Raw genomic sequence first — 19528 nt, forward strand, 5'->3', positions numbered from 1 at the left:
GATTGCAAACAATCATTTAATTGTTTCCCACAAGAAATCCCTAAGTCTCAAATATAATTCTGGAGTCAAGTCTTTGGGGGTTGTGACCACCTCCCCTAAAGTAAGAACCAGAGTTCTGTGACAGGAACAGGTTCTGCAATCTGTGATTCGCTTCACTTAAGGTCCAGTGATTGTGAGCAGTCAGAGTTTTGATTAATCACTTTAAGCTGCATTGTGAGCTCTGATTCCCAAGCCAAAGAGGCAGCCCTTGAGAAAACGAAGTTATTAGTCTAGGGGCAGCTAGGTGGCATAGTGGATAGTGCTCTGGCTTTGGAGTCAGGAGGACTTGAGCTCAAATCTGGCCTCAGACACTTGATACTTCTCAACTGTGTGACCCTGAGCAAGTCCTGATTGCCTCACCAAAAAATAATAAATTATTAGTATAGTCATTACACATATCATATCAATTAATATGAAAATTATAAATTTTTTTCACATACTCAACACAGAATATAAGCAGAGATCTGCAGGTAAATACTTAAAAACAGACTCTCCGAGGGGAAAAAATGTAAACAACAGACTTAAGTTTGTTTTGCATTTCTTTTCTAGACTATCGACAAAACAATAAATCAAGCAGGGATTTGTAGCATTCACAAATTGCCTAAGTGAAAATGATCTGGGGGCAGCTAGGTGGTGCAGCGGATACAGCACCGATCCTGGAGTCAGGAGAACCTGAGTTCAAATGCGGCCTCAAACACATAACACTCACTAGCTGTGTGACTCTGGGCAAGTCACTTAACCCCAATTGCCTCACCAAAAAAAAGCAAAAAGCAAAAGGAAAATGATCACACTGAAAATTTAAAAATCAGCTTGCCGCTATGAGCTGGTTCCAGCAGAGTTGGCTGCGTAAGCCCCTTAGTGAAGGAACTTCAACAAATCTTTACATCCGCAGTGCCTAATCCAGTACCTTGCCAATGATTTTTAAACCAGATGTATGATTTCATCACGTATGGAACATCACGTGAGGGTCTTACTCAAGCAATGCAGATCAGCACCTTTGATGCAAAGGATAGATTTAGAGAATTGCCCGGGGTCACACAGCGGTTGGATGATTTGCTCAAAGTCACGGAGCAAGCATTTGAAAAAGATGGGACTTGCTGTTGAATTGTACTGAATTCAATCCTTCTTCACCCAAGGCATTGAAGGCCCTACTCCACCCTCCCCATGGGGGTGGAGGAGACATACGTCGCCAAAAGCAGTCCCAGATAACACTTCGATTTTTATCTGCACTAGCTCTTTCTTGAAACAGCCATTTGCTCCCTAAGGTCTGCTTCCCGTTTTAGCCGGCAGGCCACGAGATGGGTCACGTGAGGGAGGCGGTGCCAGGCTGAGTTGGGGGTGGGCAGTAGGGGTTGGCCTTTGGAGCGGCTCCTTGGCATCAGCTTCCGCAGGGACTGAGGATAAGAAGCCGAGGGTCTGCAGGGCACATCGGGGCTTGGCCATGGCGCTCCAGGTGCTGTGCGGCTGTGTGATGCTGCTGTTGCTGCTCGGCCCCCAGGTCCCGCTGGCCTCTGCCGCCCGCCACCCGGCTCTGTGGCCCCTGCCCATGTCCGTGCATCTGTCAGAGGATCTCCTGCACCTCACCCGCGAGAGCTTCGAGATCACTCACGGCCCCAACTCTACCGCGGGCCCTCGGTGCTTTCTCTTGGAGGAGGCTTTCCGCCGGTGAGAACACCCCACCACATTCTGGGTAGGGCGTGGCTAAGGGGGACCGCAGGCTGGAGAGGGCATGAGGGGGTGGTCCCCGCCCATGCTCCTTTTTCTGAGGGACTTTGTCTCCCGTCCTCTGCGGGCTGAAGTTTGTAGGATTCCTCTCCCACTGCCCCCCTGAAAGAGAAAACTATTGGGGGAAGGGCTGCTTGTTTTTGAGGCAGGGTGCTCAGGGCACGAAGTCTCTGCTACTTACATCCTCGGGGGCAACCCGAGATCCTAATCTCGGACTAGGCACTTTACCTGGGTGATCTCTGTTTCTTTCCCTGTAAAATGAGGGCGCCGGACTAGTTGGGCTCCCAGGTCCCCTCCACCTCTGATAGGTTGTTATCCTGTGAAGACAAATAGCCTTTTTTAAACTTGAGTTTTCGAGGGAGTGTGTGGAGGTTGTCACTGCGAAGATATGGCTAGGCCTGAGAAGAGAGAGAGGGTAGGTAGAGTGAGAACGAGCCCTGAAAAGTGGGAATCATCATCCTTTGGGGATGGCCCTGAGAGAGGTGCTAGATTGAGTGCACGGCCCCTGTGCAGACCACAGGCTCTTGGTTCTGCCCAGAAATAATGTCTGTGAAGTAAGTAGCAACAGCATTTTTGAAAGATTTTTTAAAATAAGTGGAAGGGCCAAGTGGGAGAAAGGCCTTCAAAACTCTGTCAGTAGATAAGTATGTTAAGAAGCTTCATTCCCATCACATTTTGAGTATAGTGAGAAAGAGTGGAGACTCCAGGTGGATTCAGAAGACCCGGGTTCAAAGGGCCAGCGCTGCTGCTTCCTAACCTGTGTGACAGAGGGCCAGTCAAATGTCCTCTTCTCGTCAGTAGAAGGAGGTGGCCTGCGTGGCCTCTGAGGTTACTTACAGTTCTAAATCTCTGATCCTGTGAATGCTAAAATTGAGTAGGGGTCCTTCGGGGTTCATTGTGTTCCTGCTTCTGTATTTTGGGACAGGCCGGTCTTTTTTTTTTTCCTTCCATGAGACTATCAGATGACTGCTGCAGTTCTTATTTAGTGTAAACCTGTAAGTTTTGAAAGGCGTGAGACGCTGCTGAGGGGAAGGAAGCTTTAGTCTCCTAAAATACGAAGACCTCCAAGATTTGGTAAAAAGTGAAATTGACTATTAGATTTCAGCTCCCTTGGGAACCGGAGAATTACTTAAAAACATAGGGTTGCAATGCATATTACTATAGCTACACTGACATAAAGGGCTTTCCTTACCTAAACATCTGTGAACACTGTTAGATGAGTAAATAAACTTAGAGAGATTAACTAATTTGTCTATAACCGTGTAGTATCAGAGAAGGGAGTTCAGCACAGACTCTATCACGTTGTGTTTCTAACTGATTTAACTGCACTTTCTACCTGCCTTTTGCTATTTTGTTATACTTAAGAGAAACATTAAATTGGTGAAATATCAAAATAATGGTATAATGACAGACAACGATATTGATGTGGAGGAAACTCCCACTATTTGAAGAGCTGGCATGTGGAAATAGGATTATTTTACTTGGCTCCAGCAGGTAGCACCAACTAGTGAGTTGAAGGGAAAGCAAGTTTTGGCTCAGGGAAAACTTCCCTTTAATTGACCTGACTCAAAAAAAAAAAAAAATAGCGGGCTTAGGAAGGTTGGGAGATTTCTATCATTGGGGGCAGCTAGGTGGCGAAGTGAATAGAGCACCAGCCCTGAAGTCAGGAGGACCTGAGTTCAAATGTGGCCTCAGAGCAAACACTTGACACTTACTAGCTGTGTGACCCTGGGCAAATCATTTAACCCCAATTGCCAAAAAAAGAAAATTTTTAAAAATATGATAAACAGATCCAAATCTACAGAATACTTTAAAAAAAAGAGAGAGATTTCTATCATTGGAGGCCTTCTGGGGAAGTTTAGATAATTGTTTGAACACTTATCAAGAATGTTAGAGAGGTTTGTGCTTCATGGATTAGACGGACTGGAAATGACCTCTGGGTACCTATCTCTGATTCTATGATTTATAATTTAGGTAACAGTCAAAGAACTGAAACCTGAGTAAGCTATGGTAGCAGTATTAAAAAAAAAAAGAGGAGGAGCTAGGGTTCCATTGCTGACTTAGAGAATTTACCTCATAATCTCACCCATGAAGTATTTCTAATTAATTTACAGTCTATCTATTCACAAGCTAACTGCTGATAAAACAATCTGCACCCGCATTGCTATTTTTTCAATATTAATAAGTTATAAATCATATTCAGGTAGTCAAACAAATATTTGTCTAAGACAAAAAAATTTCTGCTTAGAGTGTGGTGCATTATTTTATTGTTTGTTATTGTCATGTCTGACTCTTTGTGATCCCATTTAGGGTTTTCTTGGCAAAGATACTGGAGTGGTTTGCCATTTCCTTCCAGCCCATTTTGCAGATGAGGAAACTGAGGCAAACAGGGTCAAGTGACTTGTTCAGGGTCACACACCTAGTAAATGTCTGAAGCCAGATTTGAATTCAGGAAGATGAGTCTTCCTGACTCCAAGCCTGGTGCTCTGTGCACTATGGCACCACCTCGCTGCCTGTTTTTATAGCCTAGGAGCTTATAGTTTCAGTCCTTTTATCTATTACTTCTTTCATGTTTAATATTGAATAATGTTTTTGTGAAAACTGTTCTCCAGTGATTTGGTTCCTAATAGTAAAAGGTGGTCCAGTAGCAAACTGGCAAATTTGAAAGGGGCTAGTGTGAATCCTGTGGTACTGATGACTCTGTGTGTTCACAAATTTAAAATATGCCTGCAAACTGTTTAATGTGCTTGTTAAAACTTATTTCTCAACACAGCTATCATGAGTACATTTTTGGCTATTTCATGAGTCCAGATGATCATCTCAAGTTTTCTGGTGAAGCACAGCTACAAGAACTTCATGTCACAATTACCTCTGCTGACTCAGAGTGTGATGCTTACCCTAACAGCACTTCTGATGAATCTTGTAAGTATTTTATTTGATGCAAGCTTTATAAGATCCCTGGGAATGGCTTTGTCTTTCAAAGTACCTATTATGTACTCCCAAACCAGAAAGTCTTCCCGTTGCCAGGGGAACGAGTATGAAATGTTTACTTTCACCTCATGGATTTATTATCCAATTGACAAAGGGCCAAGGAAAGAAAAAGAGAAAGAACAGGAACTCTCCTTCCTGTAAGCATGGCCTAATATTTGGCATCAAAGGACGTGGGTTGAATTCAATCTCCCTTTGCTATTTTTTTATATCTGTGATTTCCCTCAACTACTAGTACCCTCTCTCCTAACCTACTATATATTTAATCACTTTGTATTCATTCTGTTTATATACTTATAGATGTATTTGATATCTTTCCATCAGAATGTAATTTTATTAGTGTTTAACCATGAAAATGGTGACTGTGGAAAGCCTAGATAAAACCTTACTTATATAATGCTGCTAATGATATATATAAGATATAGATTTAATGTAGTGCAGTGATTTTATATACACTGGGTAAAGGGGATTGCTGTTATATAGTAAAGAAGAGGGTGAAGCAATAATCCAGTTAACCTAAGTTGTATGACATGAGGCTCCAAAGGGAAAAATTATAACACATTACATTACTGATGTGTAATCTTTGCTGCTCATACTATGTTATCAATAGCTAAAAAGAAAAAGGAATAATAAAAGACTACCACAGAAAACAAGAATATTTTTATTTTTGTGACATCTAGAGAGTTCGTAGGTGTTACATATTTCAGAGATTGCTTCCTACTAGAATTTTGTCATGAAAATAAGCATTTATAAAGTCTGATTTCTTTAAAAAAAAAAAACTATGATTTTTAAGCTGAAAAAAAAATAATTTTCTGTCAGGGAGGGATTGCTTCATTCTTCATATTGGTACCCCCAGCACCTAGCACAATGTCTGGCAGTCATTTGGACAAATCTAACATACCACAAGTCTTTCTCTCTCTCTCTCTCTTCCTTCCTTCCTTCCTTCTTTTCTTTTTGGAGGCAGTCAGGGTTAAGTGACTTGCCCAGGGTCCCACAGACAGTCTGAGGCCAGATTTGAACTCGGGTCTTCTGACTCCAGGGCCAGCACAAGCATTTCTCAAACCTGTATTACCTCCTAGATAACACGCTGAACAGCATCCATACACATTCGAAGCAAAACGATTTCTGCCAAGAAGGAAATTACGTTTTAAGAGGGAGGCAACTTGAACATACAAGACACGAGATAACCAAGTCACCTGTGTCTCTTGGGCATTATTTTCTTCATCTGTTGAGGGGCTTGAATGAGATGACCTCAATATAAATCTGTGATTCTAATTTATCAAGGAAAGGAGACTGATCTACTGGGGAGAGTAGAAGACTGAGGATTTAAGAGACCTGGGTTTATAGATCGTCCTGGGTCTGCTACTTGAACAAGTAATTTATTTTCTTCTGAGTCTTAGTTCATTCATCTGTAAAATGGGTCTTCACCTGGATGACTACTTCCAACCCCCAAATTTTATGATCTCTCATCTCTGACACATACTGGTTGTATGATCCTGGGCAAGTCACTTAACTGCTCAGTGGCCTAGGGAACTCTCTAAGGCTGTATATTGCCAAAAAAGGTGCCTCATCTGGGAGTTCCTTCTATCTACTCAGGTCCTGCCCCTCTCCCTGTCATCATTATTTAGAGAAACAAAGTGGAATAATGGATGGAGAGCCTGCCTAGTAGGAAGACCTGTACTTAAACCCTGCCTCTGACACATACAGCCTGGGTGACTCTGGACAAGTCACTACTACTCTCATTGTCTTACAGAATAGTAATTTATACTATTAGTATAACAAATAAAGTAAGTTAATAAATGGTAATTTTATACTTTACTAGTAGAGGGAGTTTCCCTGTGGGAAGTTTAGCATACTGTTGAATTCTCAGGTCTGAATGGCAAAAAAAAAAAATCATCCTTCTAGTACTTAAGTTCTGCTAGAGCCAAAGAAATTAGGGAAAAGATCTTTTTGTTTTTGTTTTCCCTGAGGGTATGTCAGAATAAATGAACACAGATGGAGCCTAGAAGATATAAGGGATTGAGAATGAGAAAGTAAGGAGATAAGGATAACACTGGTGAGGATTATAGAAAATTATGAAGAGAAATTAAAGGAGGGTTATGAAATTTATTACAAAAGGGTAGAAGGAAAAATACTTGACAGCTTAGAAAAATAACAATCTAATGAGGTGGCTGCTTGCCGACTCTTCATAAATCAAAGGGAGGCTTTCCCTGCCTCGGCAACAATTGATTTTTCAAAAGTTTTATGATGCCCTTTGATTTTACTTGGCATTTATTTCCTGGCATACTCCTTCCTCTCATCCACAGTAAGCCTTCCCTAATAACAGAGATTAAAAACAAATAGTTCATCAGAACCAACCAGTACATTAAGGTGTCTTTTAGCATATGTAACATCCCATCCCAATAGTCCCACTTCCCTCATCCCAATGTCTTCAGTGAAAGAAGGGAAAGAGATTTCCTTATCTCTTCTGAAATCTGACTTGGTTGTTCAGTTTCCTTCTTTTGTGTGTGTGTTTTTTTAAAAAAATGTTTTACTTTGCTGTAGTCATTGTATCTTGTTTTCCTAGTTCTGCTTGTTTCTCTTTGCATTAGTTTATATTTATTGCCTTGTTTCTCTGAATTCCTCACATTCAGTATTTCTTATGGCAAAGTAACATTGCATTGTGTACATGTACCACAGTTTGTTTAGCCATTCCCTAGTCAATGGGGATAAAACTTTGGTGTAAATAGGGCCTTTCCTTCTGTCTTTTACCACTTTGGGGCACACGCCCATCGATGGGATCTCTAGGTCCAAGGGCATGAATATTTTAGTTAATTTTTTTTTACTTCATTCCAAATTGTTTGCCAGAATGATTGGACCATTTCATGGTCTGCCAACAGTGTGCTACAGAATCATGGATCTAGAACTGGAAGGTACATCAGAGGTCATCGAATCCAGCCCCCTCATTTTATAGAGGACAAAACTGAGACCCAGAGTACCTTGCCCATTATCACATGACAGTAGGTGACACAGTCAGGATTCAAACTCAGGTCCAGAGTTGGTTTTTTGTAAAGGATAGACACCTACAAAATTAACAACTACCTCCTTAAATCCAAATGATCCCTAATTATTTCTTTTTCTGTTCTATAACCTGGGCTTGGGAGAAATATTCAACAGTGTTTGGCTGCATCATCAGTGTCCTTTTGTCCTTAGTTTTGAAATCCAAATGTGAGATAATGATAGTCATTAAGACAACATTGAGTCTTCACCTATTTGAAATTCCAGTCATACTTGTTGGATTTTATAACACACATTATGAAAAATTTTTGTATATTATTCATGGCTTGACCTCCTGAAGCTAGGCTAGACAGTGATTGCTACATTTCATCCTTGAAGATTAAGCTGTCTCCATTTTACAAATGAGAAAACTGAGGCTTAGAGAGGTTGGCTTGCAGATACATACAGATAGTAATTATATGAGGTGAGATTTGAGCTCAAGTGTTCATGACTCCAAGCCAGATTTTCTGTCTGCTATACACATACAGCCTGAGACTTAATGAGATTAAGTTGTATACAACCTTAATGCAGATAATATGATAAGTTGGACTCAAATTTCTGATGCTTTAAGTAACTGGATTTGTGAGTCTAAAATAGCTGCTTAAGTTAAGTTTTGGACTCTGGATAGGAACTAATTTGTACTAGATTGTACCAATGAAAACGCTTTGATCTTCAGCTTAGTAGATTAGCTCATGATTGCTGCCTTCTGACAGATAAAAGGTGTCATAAATACTTGCTCTTGACCCACAATGTGACAGTAAATTGCCACATGACTGTCAGTTCTTGCTAATCAGGCTGTGCTTGGCCTTTTGACCTCTGGTAAGCCCATATTGGGCTGTAATGGGGCCTTGGTCCCAATGTAGCACAACCTGCTCTAATGCTCCAGGGATTTGACACTAATACCTCTTCTCTACTTGCCTTCTCTCCCTGTGCCCATCAAGTTTCTTCCCTGACTCAATGGAGATGTTGCTGCTATACTGTTAGGGCCCTGCTCTGGACCTCTGGCCTCCTGTAGGGGAGTTGAGACGCCTGGAGGTTATTACCTGCCCAGGAGCGCCTGGGCTTACCCAGAGACGCATGACGCTTACCAACTGTCGAATGGGCACTGGGAGGGCCTCTGTAACAGGACGGAGCTCCACCTACGAAGGAGGAACGGAGGAGGAGCACGGGCGTAGGGGGGAGGAGTTCAGGGGAATTAAGGGAGCAGCGAGGAGGGGTGGAGATATAGAACTTGGGGCGGGGAGCGAGCAGAGCAAGCTTAGCAGGAAATGTAATCAATAAAGCTACCAACTGCCAACTCGGGTGTTCTGTCTAGTCATTCCCCTCCACCCTCGGAGGGTCCGGAGACGTCCGAAGACTATGGGGTGAGTATGCAAGCGAAGGCTTGGGTGGGATAGCTGACTAAGTGCACTACGTCAGCTAGGGACCCACCGGCTCTCAACACTATACTAGCATCATCCTTTCATTCTGTGAAATGCTACGTGGGTAGTCAACCAGGATCCCTATGGGCCTCGGCTGCTTACATAGAACAATGCTATATGAGCTATAGGTTTTACTGTGGTAATCAAATAAAACTAACAACGAAGTGAACTTGACACTAATTACAGGTGTATATTAATTGTTATGCTATGTGGTAATTAGGTATCGTTAGTAAGCAGATTATATAAACAGCAGTCATATAACCTATGTTACTTTTGCACAAAGTAATTTTTCTTTGTTTTCCTTTTCGTGTTTTTTGGCCTCTGATATCTCTAATGAGTGTCATTGTATACAGTTTCTCTTGTTACCATGCCATTTAGTTACCATCTTCCTCACATGGACACGTGTCCACTTGAAAAGTCAGAGGCCCTGAGCCCAGCTCCTGATCAGCTGATCAGCTTTGCCATTGATAGAATCTCAGAGTATACCTCTTACATGCTCCAAGCCAAAGATTTCTTTTGTCCTACCCATCACCTTGTCCTTACCTGCCTCAGTCTTAAGCAAGGAAAGTGAACCTGCTGAGTTCACTTACCTTGGCCCTGGGAATGGGAAAGCTCGAAGCAGCAGAAATGTGAGGCTGACAGGCCCTGAGAGATCCTTTAGTCTCACCTGTTCATTTTACAGATGAGAAAACTGAATTCCTCAACAGGCATTTATGTGCAAAGTATGGTACTAAGTGCTGTGGATACAAAGATGGAGAAAAACACAGCCCCCACCTTCAAAGAGCTCAGATTCCATTGAAAACAGCTGTCTACATATAAGATCCATACAATGCAGAGAGGCAGAGGCTTGGCTAGACCCAGCTTGCAGCCAGGGGAGTGGGATGAACAGCTGAGGGACCTGATGGGTCAGGACATGAGGGGTAGGAGAATGTTCACAGAGGGGCCCTTCATCAGAACGTTGACCAATGGGGGTTGACTTTCTTTGGCCATGGTGACCCATTGAACAGTCTAATGCAGGGGTGGAGAACCTGTGGCCTCGAGGCCACACGTGGCCCTGTAGGTCCTCAAGTGCAGCCCTTTGACTAGGTTTTAAGCACAATCCAAACTGTGAAGTTTGGCCATATCTGACCTCGAGGCCCCAGGTTCCTTGCCCCTGGAATGTCTACAATTGAAGTATAGTACCTACTGTCATATTTTTGGTAAAAAATGAACCTTAACTTTCTGATAATGAATTAAGGCCCATCAAATAAGTCTGATATACAGGTTTCTTATTCTTTTATTCTATTAGAAATATGACTTAAACTATAGTAAGAACTCTATTACCTATTCGTAGCTCAGTAGGATTTTTTAATATTATATAAATATAGACTGTGCCATAATAACATTCTGTCTTGTTTTGCTGAAGGATTAACAGAGTCTATCTTTCTTGACTGCAGATAAATTGGTTGTTCATTGGCCTGTGGCAGTGCTGGAAGCTAGGAAGGTTTGGGGTGCTTTACGAGGTGAGTAAACACTTTAATTCTCATCATTTCCTTAGCTGGAAGTATACAGGGCATTCTTTACAAATATGCAGTTGCCACAATGTCAGGAGAGATCAAATAATGTTAAGAGTTTGTGTAAGAAACACCTCAGGGAGGGGTAGTATGATATAGTGAACAAATCTGCTGGGTTTCCTGTTCAAATCTCAGCTGTGCCATTTTTACTGATTGTGTGACTTTGGTCAAGTCTTCCAACTCCTTTGGACCTCAGTTTCCTCATCTATAAAATGAGGAAGTTGGATTAGAGGAACACAAAGGTCCCCTTCCAACTCTGTATCTATGATCCTGTGAGTCTTTAAAAAAAAAAAAAAGATTTGGGGGCTCTAGTGAACCACAAGCTTCAGGTGAAGAGTGTGGCCTAGCAGCCAAACTATCTAGTATGGTCTAAATCGAAACATAATGTATACGAGGAATATCATAGTCCTCTGCTGGTTAAAATGTATCGAGAGTAGCATGTTTAATTCTGGCCATATTTGAGGTCATAGACAAACAGGAAGGAGCTTGTCTAGAGTAAAGAGAGCAAGCTAGAGAGGGAACTCAAATAGTACTACGTGAGGATTAGCTGGAAGAGTTGGTGTGATGGCTAGTCTAAAGACGAGACTTTTGGGAAGAGACGTCTCTTCCTTCAAGTGTCTTGAATATCAATAGTAACTCCTATTTATATAACTAAGAGATACTATTTATTTCATAGTTACTATTCTAAGTTGTAAGTTATTGTTTGTTGTTCAGTAATCGGTCAGTTGCATCTGACTCTTCGTGACCCCACTTGGAGTTTTCTTGGCAAAGATACTGTAGTGGTTTGCCATTTCCTTCTTCAGCTCATTTTACAGCCGAGGAAACTGAGGTAAACAGGGTGAAGTGACTTCCCCAGGGTTACACAGCTAGGAAGTATCTGAGGTCACATTTGAACTCATGAAGAGGAGTCTTCCTGACTCCAGGCCCAGCACTCTCCAGTGTGCTGCTTAGCTTCCCTTATAAGTTATAAAAGTTGTAAGTTATACTATTCTAAGTTAGGAGTTACTATTTAAAATAGTAACAACATTATTACTATGATAGTTATTGCAGTAACAGTACTATTATCGTAAGCTTTCAGCTTACAAAGCACATTTTTCACAGTAGCCCTGTGAGATGGACTACCATTGAAGAAAAAATAATAATGCTATACTCTAGGTTTAAGCACAAGTCAACCAGAAACACTATATATATTTATTATTATTATTATTATTATTATTATTATTATTATTCTAAATTTAAGCATCGTTCTGCTTGTGGAGAAAAATGTGCAGACCCACAGGGTCCTATCATGCCCTGGACATATCTCTAACACAGGACATTTTGAAGTAATATTTATAGGAATTTTCAACAAGGAAAAATGTTACAATATGATAAAATGATAGGTAAACATTCCACTCCTCCAGTAGTGAACAGTAATGACTATCTTTCCCGAAATTACTGCATTCCTCTTTGCCTATTCCCCTCAAGATCTCTCCAGAAGTAATCAGAGACCTCCCCTAATCCTTTCAAGAAATGGAGAAAGAGGGTACTACTCCCCTTAGGGGGGACATACCAGGGGTGTGCCAGAGCCAGATGATTGTTAAATTTTCAGTGCAAGCATTTATAACTTGGAAATTGACAACAGCTACAAATTAAGCCTGGATTTATTTTGTTGACTGCCTAGACTTTAAGAAAGTGATGGTGAAGATGTTAATAATGTGTATTAGACCTAAAAGTGTATACTGAGTACTTTTTTTTTGGAGAGTCAGTTATTAAACACATACCAGCATACCACCAGCTGTACCTTTCATCCCTTCAGTGTATGGGAGATGGTTATGATTAAAACTAGGTATTGAGGGGCAGCTAGGTGGCGCAGTGGATAGAGCACTGGCCCTGAAGTCAGGTAGGACTTGAGTTCAAATCTGGCCTCAGACCAAACTCTTGACACTTACTAGCTGTGTGACCCTGGGCAAGTCACTTAACCCCAACTACCTAAGCAAAAAAAACCCCAAAAAAACAAAAAAACCTAGGTATTGAGTATTTCTCCTTCTAAGTTTGGTTAGCACCTTTAATCCATTTTCAGGAGCCTTAGCTTTCGTTTTTTACTTCATATACTTTCCTAAAGGGAAAAGGACTTTAGGGAAATATTAATTTCTTAATATTCAATTGAGCCAAAAAGGAGGTTTTTAATATGCCCCCTCACCATGCAAGGGATAAGATTGTAGATTTGGAGCTACTGGATTTGGAGGCACTGGACCTATACTTGCTTGAACTCAGAGGGCAGAATTAGGAGGAACAACATCTAGAATTTGCAGAGAGATAGATTTTGCCTTAATTTAAGCAGAAAACTTCCTGGTAGAGCTCTCCAAAAGTCTAATGAGCTTCTGGGAAGCCTTCAGTCAGAGGTTGGATGAAAGTGTGCCACACTTGGAGTTTGAAAGCTCCAGGTTCAAATTCTACCTGTGGCACTTACTAGCTGACTGACCATTAGAAAGCAAATTAAACCCCTCTATGCTTCAGTGCTCTTCTGTAAAAGGGAATTGAACTTAAATGCCATAAAGACTAGCTCTATGTTTGTGGTTTGTAGGGTAGGGAAAATTTATAAAATTATAACTTCTGGGATTTATAAGTAAACAAAGCAGTATAGGTGTAGACACCCTGGCATAAAGCCATTTTAATACAAATCTAGAGACAATAGAGGTTAGAGTATGTTTTTTTTCCCTAATTTGATCTGTGAACTTTTAGAAATAAGCAAACACTTAAGTCTATTTAGTAGGTATATTTTTGTGTGTGCATAGAGAATTATATTACCTGCTTTTGGACTAATATTTGAACCATGTGACTTATATTGTCTAAGCAGTCATGTTATAATTATATATGCTTATTAAGCTGTGCATTTTGCATTTTCTAGGTTTGGAAACTTTCAGCCAGTTAGTTTACAAGGATCCTTATGGGGTTGTGAGTATGACTATAATATGTAGATTTAACTAGTGCTGAGTATGATTGAATAAATGAATGAATGAATGAATGAATGAATGAATGAATGAAAAGAGTACTTATTAAGCATGCCTATGTGACATGTGCTAAGTGCTGGTGATACAGATGGAAAAGGGGTGATCATCTCTGCTTCCAAGGAGCCACACTCTAATTGGGGCAGACAACATATAGAGGAAGTTTCAGCTGCAGGACAGATGTCCCAAAGATATAGCAGAAGGGCAGATGAAAAGGCCCAGGGGCCATAAAGTTGCATCTGCAAGTCAGTTGGCAATGTAGGGGGAAGGAGTCTGGTAGGTGTGGGTCCAGAGGCCCTTAGGATGAAGTAATGCTTCAGATGGTAAGTTCTCATAATCTATCATCTTAGCAAAAGGGATCAGTGACTCCCAGCTCATCTGAGCATCCATGTCACTCTTCCAGTTTGGCTGCCTTTGATCTAGTCTGGGGAGGGTAGGATCTGGACAACCATGAGGAAGGAGCTGGAGGGGGAAGGACATCCTTGCTGTGGGTGCTTCCTGCTCTACTAGGGATAGACGGAGGAAAGGAAAAGGGGGAAGGGCCTTCCATGGACAGACAGCTCAAGGGAGAAACAGTAGAGTACATGGCTCACTGGAGGGGTAAATTTTTTCCTTTAATAGTTGTTAAGGGAATGGCCTAAAGATGCAGAATGAGATTTGCGTTCTCAGACACGGCCAATGTGTTGATTTGTTTTGCTGGATTATACATATTTGTTACAAGGAAGGGCTTCTACTAGGGAGGGTGGTGGTAAGTAGTGACAGATTAAACATGTATCAAAAGTGCATCAGTAAAACATTTTTTTAAATGCACGGAAGAAATACCCTAAAATGCAGAAAGGGACATGAATAGAATACTTTTATTACTACCTTGTTAAATTTTTTAATATTATGTCTACAACTGTGTGTGTGTGTATATGTATGTGTGTGTGTGTGTGTGTATGTATATGTATAGGGCAGCTAGGTGGCACAGTGAATAAAGTACTAGACCTGGAGTCAGGAAGACCTGAGTTCAAATCCAGCCTCTGACACTTACTAGCTGTGTGATCCTGGGCAAATCACTTAACCCTGTTTGCTTAGTTTCCTAATCTGAAAATGGCAAAGCACTCCAGTATCTTTGCTCAGAAAACCCCAAATGGAGTCACAAAGAGTTGTGCATGACTGAAACAACTCAACAACTACAAAGTATATATGTATATGTACATATATGTACATATTGTCAATAGGAAATCACACCTTCACAAAACTTGCATAAAAACTAGGTTTATTACAAGAGGAATGAACATGCATGTGGAAATCAAAGCCCCAAGGGTTCCCAGTCCTTACAGAAGTTTATATTTTTATAATAGCAGAACAGAGGGAGGAAGGGGTACCAGGAAAGGGTGTGACATGGGAGGGGGAACGGTGCAGCAGCAGTGGGAAAAAAAGACAAGACCACTCCCCACAGGGAGGAGCAAGGTGATGGCAAAGCCTCATTCTTTCGCCTTGGGAACTGCCAGACTATGAAGATAGGAGCGTCCACTTATCTGCAAAGAACCCCAGCTGCACAACATTATCATAGACTGGCTGTGCCTGTCTTGTCTCCCAGGAACACAGAGGGAGTCCAGCTTGGGGTGCAACAACAAATTATGTCAGCTCAGGGGGAGCTTCATCCTTGACGCATTCAGGACCTCCTGCATGCTCTAGGTCCAATGTTTCTGGAAAATATAGCAACTCAAAAAAAACAAGTTCAGGGGACCTCTTAACAGCCCTTAACAACATATATACATTTATACTTTTATTCGATATGTAAAATATAATATGTAATTTAATACAGTAGTAATGAAATTGCTATATATAATAGTTATGTATTATATTAATTATAATATTATATAATAATACTGTATTTCTTATATATAGTATAATGTATATATTTCTTTTTGGTAAGGCAGTTGGGGTTAAGTGACTTGCCCAGGGTCACACAGCTAGTAAGTTTCAAGTGCCTGAGGCCAGATTTGAACTCAGGTCTTCCTGACTCCAAGGTTGGAGCTCTATCCACTGTGCCACCTAGCTGCCCCTACATTTCTTTTAAAAAAAAAAAACAAATTATGCATCACAGTTCACTGTTTCTTATGTAGTTTTCTCTTATTCCTTGTTTATTGAAATGTTTGTGTTTGTTGATAACTTAAATTGTCAATAAAAAAAAGAACATTCCTGAAAAGAGCTATTAGATATATTGACATTTGGATGACTCATTTTCCCAGTATTTATCTAATGCATCGGTTTGCAGCAATTCTCAATATCTTTGGCCTCAGAATTCCTTTATGCTCTTACCAATTATTGAGGACCTCCCCAAAAAGCTTTTGTTATATGGATTATATCTATTGATATTTACCATATTAGAAATCAAAATGCCTTAGTATTATTATAAAAATAGTTTTGACCTTAAGCACTCCTTGAAACGGTCTTGGGGAACCCCTGGGATTTTCAGACCAGACTTTGAGAACCATTGATCTAAAGTAATGGCAGTAAGGGTTTACTTTGTTAAGATGGTAATGTTGAGCCTTAAATTACCCCTCAACCAGTTGGCATTGCTATTTTCCAATACAGGAATACCAATTTTTAGCTCAAGTTGAGGGGAAAAGAATTTTTTTTAATTCTATGAATTTATTTTTTAAATTCATAGTATGTGATCAATGAGTCAGAGGTGATTGATGCTCCAAGGTTTGGTTATAGAGGAGTTTTAATCGACACATCTAGACACTTTCTGCCGTTGAAGACTATTCTTACAACCCTGGTAAGTCACTGTCTTGTTCTACTTCTTAGACTGTAACAAGATACTGTAGCTCACATTCGTAATAGCTCAAATTTCTATAACTCTCTAAAGTTTACAGTGTTTTTCCCAACAGCGACCTTGTGAGAGCTAGGTTGTATAAGGACCTCCATTTTACAGATGAATAGGCAGGCTTAGAGAAATAGAAGGACTTGCCTCTGGTGAAGGAGCTGGTGTCAGACCGAGGCCTCTGACCTCCAAATCCAGAGCTCTATCCACTATATCGCACTGTCCCTGCAGAAGGATTTCATACTGCAGACCACTTGCTTATCGTAGGTTTCTATAGCTTAACTAGCTAGAGCAATATGTTTGTAGGTCGTAGATTTAGAGCTGGAAGGAACCTCAGAGGCATCTGGTCTGACTCTGTCATTATAGAGAGAAGGAGCCGAGGCCTGGAAGGTTGTGATTTGCTCAAGGTCAAATCACAAGGTCACATAGGTAGCTAGAATTTGAACATAGGTCCTTTATCCCTCTTCCACAGTACGACACTCTTCTATGTGAGCTCTATGGAGGTATAACCTTTTTTCAGCAGAGTAAGGGACAAATAAGAGCATCAGTGCCCAGCCTTCATTAGCTTGAGGACTCCTGTACCCAATAGCCCCCAGTGCTGTTTTAGGCTTTGTCCTGTTTTAAGACATTTTTATAATTCTCACTTGTGATTTCTTTATCGTCCATTATGTATCTTTAAGATGTGCCCATGAAGGCCCAGAAGAAATTGGAAAGTCATGTTGTTTTTCGCTGAGAATTTTTTTTGTTCCTTTTCACCAAAATTTTATGAGCAAGTCAAGTTAGACATAATAGATTTTTCTGCTCTGAAAAAAAGTGCCTTAGAAAGTTTGTTGCATTTCTTTTCCTTTAAGGTTTTCTTTTAAAATGTCCCTGAGTTTGCATCTCTCTTCTGAGTTACAATGCTGAGCTTTGCCTCATCCTCACATAGTACTTTTAGAGACTGAAGGGAGAACTTTTCTGTCCTTCTTCCACATGCTCTTCCTCCTCCCACTTCCCAGTCTTACTGAAGTTTACATAAGTGTTTTCTTGTGTTCAAAAGACTGAGAGCCCTGTCTAGGGTAGTGGAGAACTTTATACAGTAGTGGTAGTTGGGGTGGTGGTAGTGGTAATATCTATGTAAACTATATTGGAGGAGCAGTGTTTTGTCTCTTCCACACCTTTCATCCCTTTGTATTGTTCAGGAATTTTTCAGTCATATCTGACCCTTCCTGAACCTATTTGGGATTTTCTTGCAAAGATACTGGAGTAGCTTGACATTTTTTTTTCTCCAGCTCCTTTTTGCAGATGAGGAAACTGAGGCAAGCAGGATGAAAGTGACTTGGCCAGGATCACAAAGCTAATAAGTGTATTCCCTAAAAGAATATGTGTGTGTATATGTATATATATGTATGTATGTATATGTATATATGTATGTATGTATGTATATGTGTATATGTATATATGTATATATGTATATATAGAAATCACAGAAACACAAGGAGAAATCCACAATGCGTTTTAGATACTGCCTGACATGTACAAAGAATAATTTTGAATCTATTCCCTTATAGGATGCCATGGCATTTAATAAATTAAATGTTCTGCATTGGCATATAGTGGATGACAATTCCTTCCCATATCAGAGTATGGCTTTTCCAGACTTAAGCAAGAAAGTGAGTAATTTATACAATTATTCTGTCTACAGAGCTCTTTTTTATAGTATGCTTATGAATTAGAATCTTAAATGATCCCTTTTATGTATGAATTCACAGCTTACTGTAGCTGTCTACTTTGCATTTGTTTTTATTAGATTGTAGCTTTAAGTATTTATTGTTTGAAACTTATAAAATTAGCTTTCATTTTAAATAAATTCTGGGGAAAATGCAAATAAAATAAAGCTTTTAATTAAATGGATAACTAGAGCTATTTATGAATAACAGAAACCAGCCATGTAAATATAAATAGGACAGTTTACCATTGGCAGGTAATCACAGTTGCTTTAAGAAATAGCAAGTTATCATGCTTTGAAATGCATCATCTTAAGCCTCGACCAGTGTATCTTAGGGAGAGGATTGCTGGAACCAGAGCATTCACTCTAAGAAATATTCCTTCTTCCTCTAAGAGGAGGAAATAGAAGTGCTCAAGAAAGTAGAGCCAAAATGGCAGCGTATCAGGAAGAAAAACTGTGAGCTCTCTGCTAAAATTTCCCAGAACAGATCTAGAAAACACACCAGACCAGTGCCTGATGGGGGAAATCCAAGCAAAAGTCAAGTCATTTTTCTAGCCCTGATTAGCCTAGAGAGACAGACAGAGAGGTCTTTGGACACTGAAGATGGGGTCTAGCCAGGAGTGTGCGGCATTGCACACTCCAGCAGAGGGAGAGGCTGTTCAACAGGACTAGACAAGGTCCCATTCTCCATTGGGGGACTTAAGTGAGAGGGAGAGAAGGTAAATTTTTGCTGATTTTATTTTTTTCAACAAGCACAAGTTAATTCTTCAGAGGTAGGATTCTAAGTTGTGTTCTGATTGTGAATTAATTTGCAGAAATACAATAAGGTCATCTTTAAAGAATCAGGTTTTAAAAGCCAGTTATTTGTGACCAAGGACATTTAAATCTTTCTTTCACTTTGCTTTCTGGATAGTAGGGGTGAGCAGGCAAGCATTCCAGAAAACAGAAGACAGTGATTGGGGATGGTTGGACAGATATTTTAGTAAAATTGATGATTGTCTAAAATTTAGTGAAAAGACAATGACATGATTTAGAAGAAATTCTCATAGCAGACTTTCTTCTTCTGTCACCTTTTGAATATGTATTTTAAAATAAAGAATCCAAGTGTTGTTAGAGGACCATACACAGAGGTTCCCAAAGTGGGCAATACCGCCCCCTGGGGAGTGCTGGAAGGATCCAAGGGGGCAGTAGTTGCTTCAGTTACAATTGAGGGGTGTTGAATAAAAATAAGGAAGTGATGGAAGCATATG

General features: G+C 40.4%; 1 protein-coding gene across 1 annotated transcript in view; it reads left to right on the forward strand.

Annotated features, from left to right (window-relative positions):
• Positions 1-1371: 1371 nt before the first annotated feature.
• Positions 1372-19528, forward strand: part of HEXB (hexosaminidase subunit beta) — a 31013-nt gene continuing 12856 nt past the window's right edge. Inside the window, exons 1-6 of the mRNA XM_027864317.1 lie at positions 1372-1704; positions 4538-4686; positions 10646-10711; positions 13653-13699; positions 16415-16525; positions 18121-18222. Coding sequence (XP_027720118.1) covers positions 1481-1704; positions 4538-4686; positions 10646-10711; positions 13653-13699; positions 16415-16525; positions 18121-18222 — 699 coding nt within the window. The 5' untranslated portion in view covers positions 1372-1480. The remainder of the gene's footprint in view (positions 1705-4537; positions 4687-10645; positions 10712-13652; positions 13700-16414; positions 16526-18120; positions 18223-19528) is intronic.

This window comes from Vombatus ursinus, unplaced genomic scaffold, assembly GCF_900497805.2.
Source record: "Vombatus ursinus unplaced genomic scaffold, bare-nosed wombat genome assembly UNPS02014774.1, whole genome shotgun sequence".
Lineage (NCBI taxonomy): Eukaryota > Metazoa > Chordata > Mammalia > Diprotodontia > Vombatidae > Vombatus > Vombatus ursinus.